At 40.7% G+C, this 16,974-nt stretch overlaps 1 protein-coding gene across 3 annotated transcripts; it reads right to left on the reverse strand.

Annotated features, from left to right (window-relative positions):
- Nucleotides 1-8,681: 8,681 nt before the first annotated feature.
- Nucleotides 8,682-13,009, reverse strand: ARMCX1 (armadillo repeat containing X-linked 1). Of its 3 annotated transcripts, none has more exons than XM_084788459.1 (4): nt 12,876-13,009; nt 11,855-11,934; nt 11,013-11,117; nt 8,682-10,591 (listed from the first exon to the last, which is right to left on the reverse strand). In XM_084788459.1, the coding sequence occupies exon 4, from the start codon at nt 10,458-10,460 to the stop codon at nt 9,069-9,071; it is 1,392 nt and encodes a 463-aa protein (XP_084644585.1). In that variant the 5' UTR covers nt 10,461-10,591; nt 11,013-11,117; nt 11,855-11,934; nt 12,876-13,009; the 3' UTR covers nt 8,682-9,068. The 3 variants fall into 3 exon arrangements, with proteins under 3 accessions (XP_084644585.1, XP_084644586.1, XP_084644587.1); XM_084788460.1 differs by having other exon boundaries at nt 12,854-12,986; XM_084788461.1 differs by lacking the exon at nt 12,876-13,009 and adding an exon at nt 12,106-12,129.
- Between the last annotated feature and the right edge of the window lie 3,965 nt (nt 13,010-16,974).

The raw sequence follows: 16,974 nt of genomic DNA on the forward strand, positions 1-16,974 counted from the left end.
ATTCCAGCTTTAGAAGTTTGCCATTTAAGCCCTGTGTGTTAGATACCTGCATGAAGATATAATTAATTGTGAAGCTCATTACTTTGTGCAACTGAAATACATGCATACAAATGAATGGAAGGCAAATATGAGTAAGGTACAAGGGTGTGTGTGAAAATATTATAAGGTAATCCTTAGTTTGTACATAAACTAAGTCAAATTGAAGTAATGTCTGCCACTTAGGCTTTCAGCGTATCATCCGCCTTGTCTTCGAGTCAGTTTCTGACCTGGAAACCTGCCTCCACAACTGCTGGACTCTTTTGCTTTGCAGTTTCCCAAGGTCCTTTCTACACTGTGGATGCTGCCACTGTGATCATAGAACCAAAAAGAACTAGGATTAAGGGTTTTCTGGGAATGAGAGTGGACTACTAAGTTCTGATATACAGCTTAAATTCACCCAGGGTCTTCTTACTGGTTCAAGCATGATGTTTCCTTAAAAGAATACAGACATCATAAGCTAGTGTCAAATCTCCAGAGGTGCCTTCCTCTTCCCTTCCCTTGGTTTGTGCTGCCCTCTATAGGCAGAAAAACAAAACAACATCTGCATGTGAAGTCCATCAATGTTTAGAACTGGATAATTGTAAAAGTAATTTTATTCTCTTTTCCCAATTGTTCTCTGGGAGATTTACTACCTCCTTCTGCTGGCCTAAGTCTAATCCTGGAAGTCTCTAGATTCCATACAATCTAACTTAGGATTAGAATGCTTTCAGCCTCTGAGACTTACTGCTTAATAAGCTCACCCTTTCTTGTTCTTTCTGAGCTCTGGGCTGACTGGTTCAACTCAGCTGTTCTGGCTCAAACTCTTCTCCCAGCTGACTTATTTAATCTGGCTTCTCTCTTGGCCTGGAATTGCTCTGCTTGGCCTCAAACTAACTCAGCGATCTTCTCTAATCTTCTGGCTTCTTCTCCTTTTCTGGCTCATTCCATCTTTACCTGAGTGTTCTCTGCAACTCATCTTTCTGTTACTGTCCTGGTGCTGGTTGTGGTGGTGCACGCCAGTAGGATTTGCTGAAGGAGGTAGAGGCATGAGGATCACTAGTTCAAGGCCAGCCTGGGCTACACACAACAATTTAAAAAGAGGAGAATAAAATTTCTTTTACAGATCATAAGGCTATACATCCTACCTTTCACTAATTTAGGACACTGGAAAACATTTCCCACATCTCAACTCCAGATTCCCCAAACCAGCCCCACTTCTTCAATTTCATGGAACTAAAATGAGCTTGGTCTGGGTGTAGGAGTCTGTGGCCCGACTTTGACCCTATGTTCCCGGGTAACCTTGATTTCCATACCAAATTGTTCATAACCAGAGTGGCCACTTCTTCTCTATATGGCTATAAATATCGTCTCCCTGAGGTCAGTAAGAGTTGGTGACTGGATTAAAAAAAAAAGCTTCATCTCTTTACCACTCTTAGTCACCTAAGATCCATGCTACGGTCCCCAGTTTCCATTCCCACCAGCCTCTGTCTCTCCAGTGCTGGGATTAGAGGCCACCAAACAGCACCTGGCCCTATGTTGTTGGTTCTTTTTTTTTCTGGGTATTTTATTATAGCAACAGAAATGAAAACAGAACACTGGGTAAGCTAATACCCCTCTCCCCAGTTTGGAGGTACAGATAAAATCAGTCACAACCAGCTTGTTTAAAACAGAAGGTTCTGGAGCCAATAACTGTAGGAGCACTTCAACAACAATTTTGAGAAATTGGTAGATGTTGCATATGAACTAGCTGGAGAATAAAAACTCCTAGACAACCATTCTTAGGGAAGTGTAGAAGAGGGGCAAGCTAACACAGAATATTTCTCTCTCTCTCTCTCTCTCTCTCTCTCTCTCTCTCTCTCTCTCTGTCCTTCCTTTTAAAAGGAAATAGTAAAGGTACACGTTAATTGACTTTACTTCAAAAACTCAATAGGTTTTTTTCATTGAAGATAAGAGGAAAATAAAAAAAATCATTCATAGTTTTTGGCCAGAAGAAAGAAAAATAGCAATTATAACATATTACCAAAATGCTAGTTCTTGCCAGGTGGTGGTAGTTCATGTCTATAATCCCAGCACTCTGGGAGGCAAAGGCAGGCAGATCACTGTGAGTTTGAGGCCAGGCTACTCTACAAAGTGAGTCCAAGACAGCCAAGGCTACACAGAGAAAACTTGTCTCAAAAAAAAAACCCACCCACATTATCTGTTGGTGTTCCTAGTCCCCAAAAGAGCAAAACAGACTATATTCTTAAGAATCTATGACTATTGATTTTTACCATTCTGGTGACTCTCTGAGGAACCAGTTCAAAGAGCTTGCATTTATTTTACCAGACTCAGTACTCTTCCAAAAATGAGTGTGTACTTTAGGGACATTCGTTGAAAATGTGTAAAGGCAAATATGTTTATCTACTAATGCCTGGGCTGTGGAGCAGCAATGAAGGTTTAAAGAAATAGACTGCATAAACTAAAAGGAAATCCTGAAGAACAAGATGCTCTGAGGAAGAAGACCTTGGTAAAGCTTCAGCCTGTTTCTGAAATCATAATATACCAACAGGTCTGGAGACATTGTTGGGCATATGTGTTTAGTCCTGCTACTCCACAGAGAAGCTGGTAGATCTCTGAGAGTTGTAAGCAAGCCTGCTCTATATAGGAAGTTTCTGGCCAGCCAGGAACACTTAGTGACAACCTGACTAGAAAAAAATATATAATTAAGAAGGAAGAGGAGGAGGAAGAAGAGGAGGAGAAAAAGGAGAAGAAGACCAAGAAGATCCTAGGCTCTCACTTTTGACTGATCTTTAGGTGTAGAATGGGAAATATATGCAGAAGTGAAATCCAAGGAAAAGTTCTAAAGTTCGCAGATGAGTAGACCCCAAACACACATGGCACGTTTGAAAACAATGGAGTATTTTGTTTTGATTTGATTTGATTTAGTTGCGAGTCTTAAAGGAAATTTCTGTTGACACGGTAGATGGATGTTAAACTCATGTAACATTCATCAAAGTGGCCACAGGCCAAAAAGAACAGTCTTTCCAGACTGCTTTAGTAAAAGAACTAAACAACAACAGCCACAACAACAAATCTCCGTACCGAAGAGCAGAGTAAAGCTCATGAAAGCAGGTTCTCGTTTACAGTTGCCAAAATAATCATATTTGTCAGTTTGGGCCTTGTGTTTTTTGTTGTTGTTGTTGTTGTCTTGTTTGTTTTTGTTTTGTTTTGTTTTAAGAAAAGTGTTGCAAGACATGAAAACATGAGACAATCTGGGCAATACACAGTGAACCAATAAATGAATACAAACATTTTGAAGGAATCCTGTACATTGGATTTGTTAATATACTTTAGGAAAACAATGATTTCTCAGCAAATGCCGAAATTTGACTGAGATAGAAATTTGAAAAGGATGATGAGGAGAAGGAGCAGGGAACAGATAGGAACAGAGAGTGGAAGGAGGAGAGGGAGAGGGAAGAGTAACTGTGGAATTTAAATTTTCAATAATCACAATGAAAAACCACTAGAGGGCTAACATTAGGGGAAAAAATAGGTTGGTGAACATAAGGACGGGAAATTTGAAATTATGAACTCTGAGCAACAGACAGCAAAGGAGGAAGAGAGCCTGTACAAACCCTGTGTTATCCATGGAACACCATCAAAGAGACAGAAGGAAACATAATGAGAAACCCGAAAGGAGGAGAGAGTAAAGGACTGACATCCTAACTACTTGGGAAACTAAGGACGGAGGATCTCACAAGTTCAAGTCCAGCTTTGGCTTCAGCTGAATTCAAGGTCAGGTCTGACTACCTAGTGAGCCATTACCTCAAAGTAAAAAGTAAAAAGGAGGCCTGGATACATAGCTCTATCTCTTTCCTCATGTGCATGAGACCCTAGTTTCAATACCCCATATAAATAAATAAATAAATAAATAAATAAATAAATAAATATTCTCCATTGTTTGAAAATCCTTCAAACCAGGACATTTTTATACCTAAAAACTGCAAGATATTTCTCAGAGAAAAATTTTAATACATTTATTTTATTATGCATGCATAAAACAAACTACATACAGCAGGGAGATATTCAGACAAATTTTAAAAGACCAAAATAATTGAAAGTATAGACAGTGGTGCTGGCCTGGTAAATTTAATGTCATAAGTGCATTAATTTTTACCACTTTGGTATGTGGATTCAGTGCAATCCAAATAAAAATCTTAAGAGGTGTATATGTGTGTTTAACAACTTTTTTTAAGTCTATATATAAGGACCATTGCGGCATAGCCCTTGTCCAGCATACCTGACTCCCTGTGTTCAATCCTCAGATGTGAAAATTAAAATCCTATGTGAAAATGGAAGAAGCCAAGAATAATCAAAATTATCTTGAAAACTAACAATAAGGATAATCTATATTAGCCAATATTGCATTGTATTTAAAAACTACTTTAATTGTGACAAGATGCAAGGACATTGCTGCAATGATAAATGAACAGGAAGTCTAACACACACACACACACACACACACACACACACACACACACACACACACACCCTGCAGCATAATCATCACAAAGGTGGCTTAGCAATGTAGTAGTAGAAGAATGTTCTCCTCAAGAAATAGTGCCACCCAGGAAAAAAAAATGTAATGCAGCTAATCAAAGTCAACTGCAGGAGAATTATAAATCCAGATATGAATGGCAAAACAAGAACGCTCCTAGGATATAATGTATATAACTTCCATGACTAAATAAAATTTAGGAACACATTGACAACATTTCTACTTACTGAGAGATCTTCCTGCACTGAACATGTTATCCACATGGAGTCCCAGCACTCAGGAGTCTGAGACAAGAAGATACCGAGTTTGAATTGCAGGCCTGTTTGGACTACATAATAGAACTGCCTCGAATAGAAGAGATGAGAGGGGCTGCGGAGATGGCTCAGCGGTTAAGAGCACTGGCTGTTTTTAAAAGTGTATCCAGGTTTGACTGCCAGAACCCGCACTGTGGCTAACAGCCATTAAGTGATGCCCTCTTGTGGTGTCCATGGGCACTATGCACTCATTTTTATTGATAAAGCTTTCTATATCATGATAGAGACATCATTATAGACGTGAAAACTGAGCTACACAACCTAACATCAAGACTTGATAAAAATGATATGAAGCTACTCATATATTCAAGATTTAAGTATGCTTTATGGATATTGTATTATAATGTATATTCTTTGATTATAATGTACAAACTGACAATATGTATTATATCTTGGATAGGAGGACTGGACAACACATTTTTATAATACTCAAATGTGCTAATTAGCACATTTATTGTAAGGCTTTTTGAGGGGAAATGGTATATATGAGTACTTCAATTGCTGACCTCAAAATTTTTGGTCCAGACCACTTTTACAAACTAAATAACTTTCAAAGTCCAAAGTATAATGTATCCTATCTCGTGGTCCTTGTAGAACCCTGCATAATGAACTCATAATGTGGTAGAGGGAGGGGACCCTAGAGGGCTGAGAGAAAGGAAAACAAGAAACAGCCATGGGGTCTGGTCAATATCCAGCAGAGGCATATGTGCAAGCTGTCACGTACTCGAGAAGCCATATAGCTCCCTGCAGCCCCTTGCTTTGCCCTCCCTTCTCATTCTAGTAGTCACTGTCTACCAGACTAGAATACCCAATCATGACATAGTCAACTAGAGGACAAAAAAAAATGTTTGGATGCTGAGGGATTTGATCTTTAGGGACTACTATCCCCTGAGCCCTGTTATATACACACAATAAAACTGTTTCCCAGAACACAGCTTAGATACCTCTAGATAGTAATATGCTTGCTTCCTAACTAGCCTTACCTTTTTCTTCACTCATGTTTTCTCATATTGCATATCCCATTAAAGTGCCACCAGGTAAGGTTTTGTTTTCCAGTTTCTAGTCCTGGGCTCTGTGGTAAAAGATAGAATTTTGCTATGCCTCAAATGTAGCAAATATAAAAATAATGTTTCTAATACAAAATTAGAGTAAGGTATCATAAACAGCCAAAACGTGATTAAATATAAAACTGTGTTCATAAAGTAAGTCTGGGAAATTGATTTGACAATAAATGTTTATTTTGTAATATAGATGATTGGATATAACTAGGATTTTATTTTCTTAGGTTTATTTACTTTGTTTTATATGTATGACTATCTTACCTACATGTATGTCTGGATGTCACATGCATGCCTGGTGTCGAGGGAGGCCAGAAATGGTTGTTGGGGCCCCTGGTGGAGTTACAGATAGTTGTGAGCCATCATATGGATACTGGGAATCAAACCTGTGTCCTCTGGAAGAACAGCCAGTGTTTAGAACTGCTGAGCCAGCCACCTCCCCTGCCACACAACCAACCTTTTAGATACAAATATTAAATACATTTATAAAATAATAATGCATTTTTTATAGAATTCTTCGGTATGACCAAAATCTAGAAGCCATAAAGAGAAACTAAGGAAATGTCAGTCACTAATTACTAAAGCACAAACAAAGTGAAACAATGCAGCTCTCTACCAAACCATTGTCTCCACTGATCGCAGTCGCCAGCAAACTGCCCACTGTAATAGGAGCAATAGCAATGTAAATTGTCTGAATTTCAGATCATTTAAAAAAAAAGTGTGTGATGACTTTGATCACAATCCACATTGATCTTAGGGAGAAAATGTCCTAAGTGGGGAAACATTAAGAATCTGTTGTGCTTATTAGTTCTATTCCTCACAGTAATAAATTATTGTTCCGGATTTTACTTTCAAACAGAAGTGCCACTTTATTTGAGAACATGCTACGTCCCCTGCAAGCTCAGCAAGGCTCAGTAAAGGAGGAGGCTGCAAGCTCCAACAAAGCTGCCTTTATTCTGGCTCCTCTTTCACCTTTCAGGATGTTAATGGTCAGCCCACTCTCAGTAAGGGATCAAGTTACATTTGCAGGAACCTTTGCAGACTAAGTTGCCCCTCCACTAGGCCTTGCACCCCTTGCCTTCCCTCCCTCCCTCCCCTCCTCCCACAGCCCTCTTCAAGTGCACAACACGTGGCCCAGGCTCTCCACTCAGGCCTGACAGGGCCCCAGGGCAGAAGGTGAAGCAAGGGAAGCACTGTCCATTCTAGGTGCCCCTTCCCTGCCCCCACCTTGCCCTCAGCCTGAGCACACAGGGGACCTAGCAGTAGGTCTGAGATTGCTCTCACTTCAAGACAAGGAAGGGCCACAACTTAAAACAGACACACTTCAGCCTGGCAGGTGGTGGAAACAGAATGTAAACAGACAGCACAGAAAAGTCGTCTTAGGTGATCACTGTTCTCAAAGGCATTCTCAAGAGAACAGAGCCAAACCAGAAAGCCATGAACATGGCTTCATCAACTGTCTGCCCCACGCTGCCATTTCTTTTGAAACCAGGCAGATGAAATATGAATTAAAGAAAGAAAACTCCGCTTCCTGAGCCTGATGTTTTGTGGGTGGTGGGGTCGATTTGTAAACCACTGAGCCCCGTTATCAGAAAATATCTTTGAACACATTTGGATTGACATAGATGCTAAACACTGGTTGGTGAGGAAAATCGCAATAGCAGACTATGCTCTGGGTGTCTTACTACCATCCCTGAAAGAGAAGAAGCTAACTTCTCCCTGACCTGACCCATGAGCTCCACAGTCACAGCCAGGACCCTGCTCTTCCTAAAAATGACTGAGAGCTGCAACCTTCCAGGGAAACCCTGGGACATCAGGAAGTAGCTTGGCCTTGCCCCACACCTCTCTCATCCAGCGCTAGCGAGGATCCTGCTTATCCTATCATCAACCTAAATAAAAATGAAAATACCAGAGAGAGATTAAGCAAAGAAAACTGATTCTTAGTCGAGAGTAACGGGGAGCATTCCAACTCCGATCCACAGAGCATATTCAACCATGGGCATATTCAGAGTCCAAGGCAAGGCAAGAGGTGTAAAGACAAAACAAGGAAGGGCATCTCTGCTGTTTTCAAACAAGAATCCATGGCATCAATGATTAAAGTCCTCTTTGCATCAGGTTTGGCAGCATCCGCACACGCTCGTGGTTCTGGTAATCTGTAACCGTTACCCTAGGACAATTGTCTGTAAGAATCCTTTCCTTATAAACTGTCAGCTCAGCAGGCACAGTGGCACAGGCCTGTAGTCCCAGCACTCAGGGAGACAGAGGCAAGTGGATCGCTTTGAGTTCCAGACCAAAGTGGTTTACACAGAGAGTCCTGGACAGTCAAGGCTACACAGAGAAACCACCCTGTCTCGAAGAAAACTAAAAAAAAAACAAAACAAACAAAACCTGTCAGCTCCATTGACTTTTTATGAACTCTTAATATAAGGCCTTCCTTTTTAATTCTGACACAGGCTCCCAGCCTGCTCACTAAAGGCCACTTCCTGGCCTTTCTTCCACCACTCCACCCTCGATAACCTTCTGGCCTTTTGTATCTTATTCCTCATACTCAGCTTCGTTAAGTGCCCCCTTGTCGTAAAACATTCCCTGGGCACCATTGTATACAACAGTTTCCGCTGCCTCTAAGCACTGATAGGAAGCATCTGCCCATGACTCTTCCAGATTTTATAAACAAACATAAATAGTCTTTAATTTTATGGATTGTCAGATACTGCATCTCCCAACAGATCCTGAACCCAAGGACAAAGACAATGCTTTTTTTTTTTTTTTTGCTTAAACATATCTTTATTGATAAAGCACAGCTCTTAGATGAACAAATCTAAATCAATACAAAAGTATAGCTTATTTATGACATATAGTTTCTTCACTGTCAGTTCAGTTAAACAATAAAAATCTCTCAAACTAGGTAGCAAGGTGAATTAATAAATGCTTTCTTTGTGCAAGCTCTAATATGTATTTGGCACACTTAAAACGGCTCAGTCTAAAGCCAGCATCAATGGCTATTGATAACCTGCGATAGCAGCTCAAAGGATCTCTTTGCAACCCAAGCGCAATGAAAAACCTAAGAATTTATACAATGCATTGTCCCCACGTGCAAACTTAAGAAACATTACATCAGTGTTGTTTGGAACAGATCCCAAATTATAGTTTGGTTAATACTTTCAGAACTTTCACTTTGACCACCAGATCCTTATGATTTGCTAACGCTTTGATTTTCTTAACACAGACTCCAGATTCTTTGAATAAGAAAAACAATGAGCTTCTGCTGAATTCTTTCCGGGATGACGCAAGCCCTTCACTTTTTATATTGTCATTTATATTTTCAAAAAGGGTAAGGATGTTAAGAAGGATCTCCCTATCCCATTCTTTATTAAAGAGGGAAATCAGCTCTGATGGCACTTTACAACTGACCAGCTCTCTTGTCATGGCTGGATTTTCAGTAAAATTTATAATTAGTTTCATAGTCTGTATCTTGGTGAAGTGATTTCCCAAGAATAACAAAGCAAAAAAGTCTGGAAAAGAGTAGGAGAGCAAATGTTGGTAATGATTAGTCACAGTCATGTTGGTTAACAGTCTTAGTCCAGCCATCTGTACGGCTGAGTCCAAGCGACAAACCATGGTATCGTCACACACTTGACTGATGTAAGCTTTAATCTTGCCCTGATTTTCAGAATTAACACTCAAGTTATTAAGGGCATTGTAAGTCTTTTCCCGAATAATGGGGTCTCTCGTTTTTATCAGTTTTGCAATAATTGGGACACCACCCAATTCACGTATGGCATTTTGATTAAATGAATATGCTGCATTGTTACCCAGTGTGACCAATGCTACCTCCTGAGTAAAAGGGTCATTCGTTCTCTCCAAGATGTTAAGGACCTTTTGAAGATCAGGGGCGCTCAGAATATCATCAATTTTATAGGGAAAGTTGAACTTGCCCCTGCGCACAGGCCATGCTGTGGCTGGAGCCTTGCTGCTCTTACTACGGTTCTTTCTCTTGGCTTTTCCACTTGTTCTGCTTCTAGCCCTAGAACCAGTCCTACCTGGGTGGCAGCCTCCACCCCTGCCTCCTGGGCAGGGCAAACTTTGGGCCAGGGTCCTATTTCCAGAGATATTAGGAAACCTGATTCCTCTGCCTGCCTTTGCACTTGCCTGTTCCTTTAGGGTCTTGAAAAGGGCCTTGGCCTTCGCTTCTAGGCCACCCCCACCCTGGGAGTCTGAGTGCACTTCCTTCTTTACACCTAGACCATTCTCAGGTCCCACGTTCACCTCAGCCTTGGCCTTTGAGTCATCTTGAGGTTTGACTCCTGCCGCCACCCCAACATTAGTCTTAACTTCCTTCTCAGTTTTGCCCCCAGTTTCTGCCTTGCCACTACAAGATTCTTCCTCCTCTTCTTCTTCATCTTCCTCATCTTCTTCATCCCACAGCTTCTCATTCTCATCTTTTCCCCAGGCCAGTCTATATACGCAGTAGCAAGCACCAGCCCCAATGACCATGCCAGCAGCCACACATCCGGCTTCCCGGGTGCGCCCCATGTTACGGCTGGGATGAAACGCTTAACCTAGACACAGAGCTGCCTTGTTCTGGTCCAGAATATTCCCAGGTCAAGGGCAAAGTCTTCAGATTTTACAGGTGGAAGCAGCTACAGCAGAAGATACAGTGATACCTAGGGGGAAAAAGATTACAGACTTTTGACTTTTCCATTTATGCCTTTGTACATAAATAGACGTTTTCCCTCCCAGATTTTCGAGACGGGGTTTCTCTTGTAGTCCTGGATGTCCTGGACTCGCTCTGTAGACCATGCTGGCCTTGAACTCACAGAGATCCACCTGCCTCTACCTCCCTGAGTTCTGGCATTAAAGGCGTGCACCACCACGCCCAGCTACATAAATAGACTTAATCATTTGTCTACAAACATAAAAACATACAGAGAGATGTTGACTAGCATTTGAGACTTGGTACCCTCATAATTATTCCTTTCCTTTATCTGGAAGCAATTTTTGGAAGTTTTCCAAACACCTAGATTCTTCAACCTTGTTCTTTCACCCATCCCAAGAATTGTTAAATTGAATATATTTATAACTTGCCTGTGATCTTTACTCTTTCAGATGTCCTGAGTCAGGGTCACAGAGTCACTCTCACATACACCCTCAGAGATCCAAGTAGTCCCTCCTTTCCAGCCTCTTGCAAATCTGCAAACAAAAGAATACAGAGGTCTGATCTGAGAATTCAGAACCAGATAAATCATACTCAAGACAAGACACAAGACATATATCCATCTTCTCAATTCCCAGCTTCTTGTCCTTCACTGCAGTGTTTCTTACCTCCTATTACTTTCCTCCTTGGATGATCAGTCCCCTGATTGTCCATCTGTCCACCACCAACCCCATTACCCTATCTTTCACTTCATGTAACACTACATGCCCTTCCTTATAAAGAAACAAGACAGCAATACCTAGAAATCAGATAGACTTTAGATGCATCCACACTTGCTTCTGCCACCCCGACTATCTTAAAGACTGCATCCTTAATCTATTGAACAATTATTGCAATTTCTATTGCTCTGAGAAATTTCTTTCCTCCCTCACCTCTGCTCCTGACTTTACCATACCTAAGGACTAACAATCTAGGTGCCTATTAGATTAACACCAACAAGGACTGCGCCATACAGTATTTTAGGATAATGTCCTCCCCATCTCTAACCCAGTACTCTCTACAGCTATCTCCATCTAACCATCTCCTTCTCGGTTTCTGATCTGCAAAGTATTTCCTTTTGTAAACTCAGGACCAAAGTAAATAATCAGGAAAGGGGGATGCAGAGAGCGTCTGTGAGTCCACTTGAGTTCATAGTCACCATTATCGTCTACCCCGGTGACAGCCCCCCCCCCCCGAAAAAAAAAAACAGTGTCTCATGCTTCCTCTCGCCTACTTGACTCTGGAAATCTTTCCTCCCTCTGCTGCTCCTCAGTTTGGAGTGGTCTTCTGGAGCAAGGTCCACAGTACAGGCGCCTAAGCAGAGACAAAACACAAAACTTAGACCATGTAAATGCCAGCTTTTCCAAATCCGGGGACCTGGTTAGTCAGACGGATTTAATGTTATTATTTCTCATCTTGCCCCCCGCCCCCCCCCCCCAGTTCCCAGGACTCTGCTGACGCCGCCCCAGCGATATACTACTGCACCCTAGCACTCTTTCCTGCGGTGGTCGGCCATTTTCCCAGCAAAAACCACACCCCTTTAGAAACGCAGGACTGGAAGCGGGCCCAGAGAGTACGGGAAAACTCGAGCAGTGGAAGAAGACAGCAGATCTCTTCTGTTCTTCTCCCCAACCCAGCCCATGCCGAAAGATAGACTTTTTTTTTCCTGTACTGCAATGAGAAAAGTCCTTTTTCATGAGGCAGGAGTGGGGCGCGGGGGGGGGGGGAGGGGGAAGGACACAGAAAGGGTTAACAAGTGAATAATGATGGTCCCAAGTTATGATAAAATCCTTAGACCCCACTACCTACTTACAGCCTCAACTTTAGACTGAGATGCAGAAATTAGATGTCAGTTATTCCTTTGCTCCAAACAGTGCTGTACCTTACTGAATGGCAGAGGATAAGAGTTCACTGCCTAAAAAAATGTCTTTGTAGAGGGATTTATGCGCCAGTCCATAATATTTGCCCCTCTGGATTCCAGGTCCTGACATGTCAAAGACTCCTTTCCCACAAAACCTGATCTGGGGTCTCTCCTAGAATCCCTCCCTCCAAGGTCCAACATTTTCTTCTTTTCTTTCTTTCTTTCTTTTTTTCTTTTCTTTTTCCTTTTTTCCTAAGAGGATCCGAAGATATTGCAAGTGCGTGGAAAGAGCAGACTATATGGCTGGTACCTCTGCTAACCGCTACCCACAAGACAGCGTTCCCCAGGCACCAACCCATCCACAACACAGACCTGCTGGGATCCCGGCAATTACCTTCTCCTCCTCCTTCCGCAGCAGGCCTGCCTGCTCTCTGCAATAACTCAGAAAGAGGAAACACCAAACGTAGACCAGAATTAGAAGGACGTCTGCACACGTAGGATTCAGCTCACGTGGGGAGGGGCACGTCACCAGTGAGATCAGGACTCCAACTAGCACTCCCGCCAACACTGCGACAGGAGGCAGCCTTTCCCTTTCCAGCCAGGTCCTGCTACTCATTTTCCTCTTTGTTCGTCTCCCAAACCAGAAGGAGCTTCTTTTGTGGTTGAAATTTGCCTTTCTATGGCTAACACAGAGACTGACTGCCCTGGCCTTTTTATCTCTTCTAGGAATAATTCTGCCTTTTCTTTATTCCTGACCCAGATGCCTTTCCCTTCCCCCGCTTCCCTTTCAGCTGGGAAGACCTTGTGACTCCCCTGCACTCTTAAGCCAAACAGGATTTTAGAAAAGGAGAGACCAGACCGAGTGGAATTGTCTTTGTCTTTCTTAAGCCTTTCTGCACACTTGTTAAAAATCAGCTTTACTTTTACATGGAGGATATAAATTTGTTTTTAATTTGTGTGGAGAAAAATTTAAGTCGAAGAGGAAAACACGGTGGACCTTACTAACTGCACAAAATTACACAAAAATATCCCTACTGATTACAGACAAATAGTTGCTATCACAACACAGTAACTCTTTCTAAAATCGAAAACTGGAATTTTTACATGATTTGTGAATGAATACTCTTTTTAAAAAAACATGACTAGTTGTCTAATTTGGACCATTTTATGCAAACTGTTGTGTTGTGTTTTTTTTTTTTCTACTTTTGGCTCAACTTGCAATTTGGTAAAATAAAAGCAACACAATCAATCGTAAATTATTTAATTAACGTAAAATGTGTATTTAAGCCCCAGAGTCTTAACTGCTTGCTACAGGAAAGATCTGATGGCTGCTCTAGCAACTGCTTCTGGATTAATGCCAGTGTGCTAAAGCTGAGACAGCTGAGAGGGAGAGAAGAGAGGGTTTCATTCCCCTTCTCCTACCAACAAGGGAGGAATGTGCTGCCCTCCTACATTCCAGAGCCTCCCATTCCCTGTATTCACGCAGCTGTTTTTTGCTCAATCCTAACACACTACACACACACACACACACACACACACCCTGGTATATGCCACCTTTATTTATATAACAAGCCTAAGTAAAGATTTTTAATTCCTTCATGCCTTTCCCCAAATTCCCAAGAAGTATCTAAGCAGTGCATAGAAGAACTTTTCAATTTCCACCTACCTCTCTGCCCTTGCTCATGGTGCTCCTGACACTGCTGCTCTAAGTACCCGAGAGAGACGCCTTGCCAGGCCTCTCTGGCCTCCTTAGCATCCAGGTAGAACCTAACCTTATTTCAGGGTCACTACCTACAAGTTCATATTCACATTGATGATCCCACAGTCAAATGTATCCCCAGGTCTAGTAACCACACTTGACCCAGAATAGGCATTTTCACCTGAAATTGTCTTAAGACTGTATGTGTACAGAAGTCCCTTTTAATAGAGAGAAGAGTCAGGGCTCTTGCCAGATCCTTATGAATTATAAACAACTGAAAAACCCCTAAACCCACTCACTTAGAAAAATATAGATAGATGATAGATAGATAGATACATACATACATACTTACATACACAGATGATTGATAGATGATAGATTTCCTCATAAACTTGCTCATTGTATGTGCACTAATTTAATTTTCTTTAAATATGCACAAAGTACAAAACTATAGAAAATATATAATTGTGCCCTGTAATGCCTTTGCTACCGTCAACCGCTTCTAATAATTTTCTTTATGCAAATATAAAGAATTGAGCAACCTACAGAAAAAAGTTGATATTTGATGCAGAATTTTCAATAAACCTGCACTTTAATTTGATACTGACATCTTTTGAAAATGGAGCCTTTCTCTAAGAGATTAATATGAAATAATTTCATATAATCCAAGAGATTATATGAAAATGCTCAATATCTAGCTTGAGACATCATCTCATTTTAAGTATGAATGGCTATTATCAAGACAAAAACAACTGTTGGCAAGAATGTTGAGAAATTGAAACCCTGGTACAATATTCTGCTGGGGAACTATAAAATGGTGCAAATATTATGGAAATCAATATAAAGCTGCTTCCGAAAGTGAAAAATGCAATTAAATATTGTCCTAGTTTTGTTTCTATTGTGATAATGCACTAACTAAAACCAAGTTTTTGGGGAACTGAGGAAAGCCAAGATAAAAGAGCACAGAGGAGTGCTGCTTGCTGGCTTCTCCTTTCCTCTCCACGGTGGGTTGGACTCCCATCCCCTGCCCCTCCTTCATCATATCAACCAGTGTTCAAGAAAATACCCCACGTATTTGCCTTAGGCTAGTTTAAGAGAGACATTTCTCAATTGAGGTTCCCTCTTCTCAGATATGTCTCAATTTGTGTCATGTTGACAAAAACTAACCAGCACACGTATGCTCTAGTGGTCACACACACACACACACACACACACACACAGAGAGAGAGAGAGAGAGAGAGAGAGAGAGCACAAAGAGATACCTGCTACACTCTGATGTTCATTACAACATCATTCGTATTAGCCAAGATATAGAAACAGCTAACAGATGAATAAGAAAAGAAAATATAGAATATACGACATGATAGAATGCTAATCGTGCTATATGTGGGGATTTCGATGGCTTTTAGAAAGATCATGTGAGATGAAACAAGCTACAGAGAGAAGGACAAATAATGTGTAACTCCACTTCAAGACAGTATCTAAAAAAGTCAAACTCATAGTCACCAAGAGGCTTTCAGGGACTCAGTGGAAGGGAAAATAGGGAATTGTTCTGGAATAGGTAAAAAATTCAGTAATGCAACATGAATAAGTTTTAGAGATCTACTAAATGACATTGTATATAAATGAACAAATTGAACAAAACTGAAAATCAAAGACAATGCATCACACATAACAGTTTATTCAAGAAAACCATGAGAAGCTTATGAGAAAACTGACACCCAAAGAAAAATATTAGTTTTGTATCACATTTGGCCAAATGAATGTAAATTATATATTTCACAAATTAAAATAAAATATCTAGGTGTGGTGGCGCAGCACTTAGGAGGCAGAGGCAGCTGGATCACTATGAGTTCGAGGCCTGCCTGATCTACAGTGCAAGTCCAAGACAGCCAAAGATACACAGAGAAACCCTGTTTCAAAAAACAAAAGCAAAAAAACCAAGCAAATAAAATGTCTAACATGGATTTTATATTTTCTCCCAAGCTACCATTTTCTTCCTTTAAAAATATTATTTATACAGTATTCTGCCTGCATGCCACAAGAGGGCACCAAATCTCACTATAGATGGCTGTGGTTGCTGGGAATTGAACTCAGGACCTTTGGAAGAACAGTCAGTGCTTTTAAGCTCTGAGCTATACTCTCCAGCCCCAAGCTACCATTTTTCCATTAGCTGACTAGCTACTATAGTCCAAATTGCTGTTATTGGCTGCATTCCTAAGAACTATTATTTGTATATTTCAATGCTACACTATTTAGCAAAGTTTCTGTTATATGTTTTTATTGAATCGTAACATTTTAAATATAACAGAACTTAATTTGTACTATTTAATACATTTTGCTTTAAATTTATCTCTGAAATTTTCGCTGACAGACAACAATTTTTCACTTTCCTTCTTTCTAGCATGATAAATAAATCAACATACCACAGAGATGCTTACATATCCATGTTTATTGTTTCACTCATTGACATAGTCAATGGAACCAGTTTAAATGTCCATCAACATATGAAAGGACAAATAAAATGGGATACTTGTACACAAGGAATTTTATGAAACCTTACTAAATGAAACCATAATGTTTGTAGGAAAGTGAATGGAAATTATTTTAGTCAAAGTAACCAAGATTAAAAAAGAAAACTAACATATCTTCTGAGATTTTATTTTTTTAAATTTAGTGGGGTTTTTTTTTTGAGACAGGGTCTCTCTGTGTAGCCTTGGCTGTCCTGGAACTCACTCTGTAGCTAGGCTGGCCTTCTGTGTGGGGAGGTTATGATAGAGGATCATGAAAGAGG

Source organism: Acomys minous, assembly GCF_964271855.1.
Source record: "Acomys minous genome assembly, chromosome: 7".
Taxonomy (NCBI): Eukaryota; Metazoa; Chordata; class Mammalia; order Rodentia; family Muridae; genus Acomys; species Acomys minous.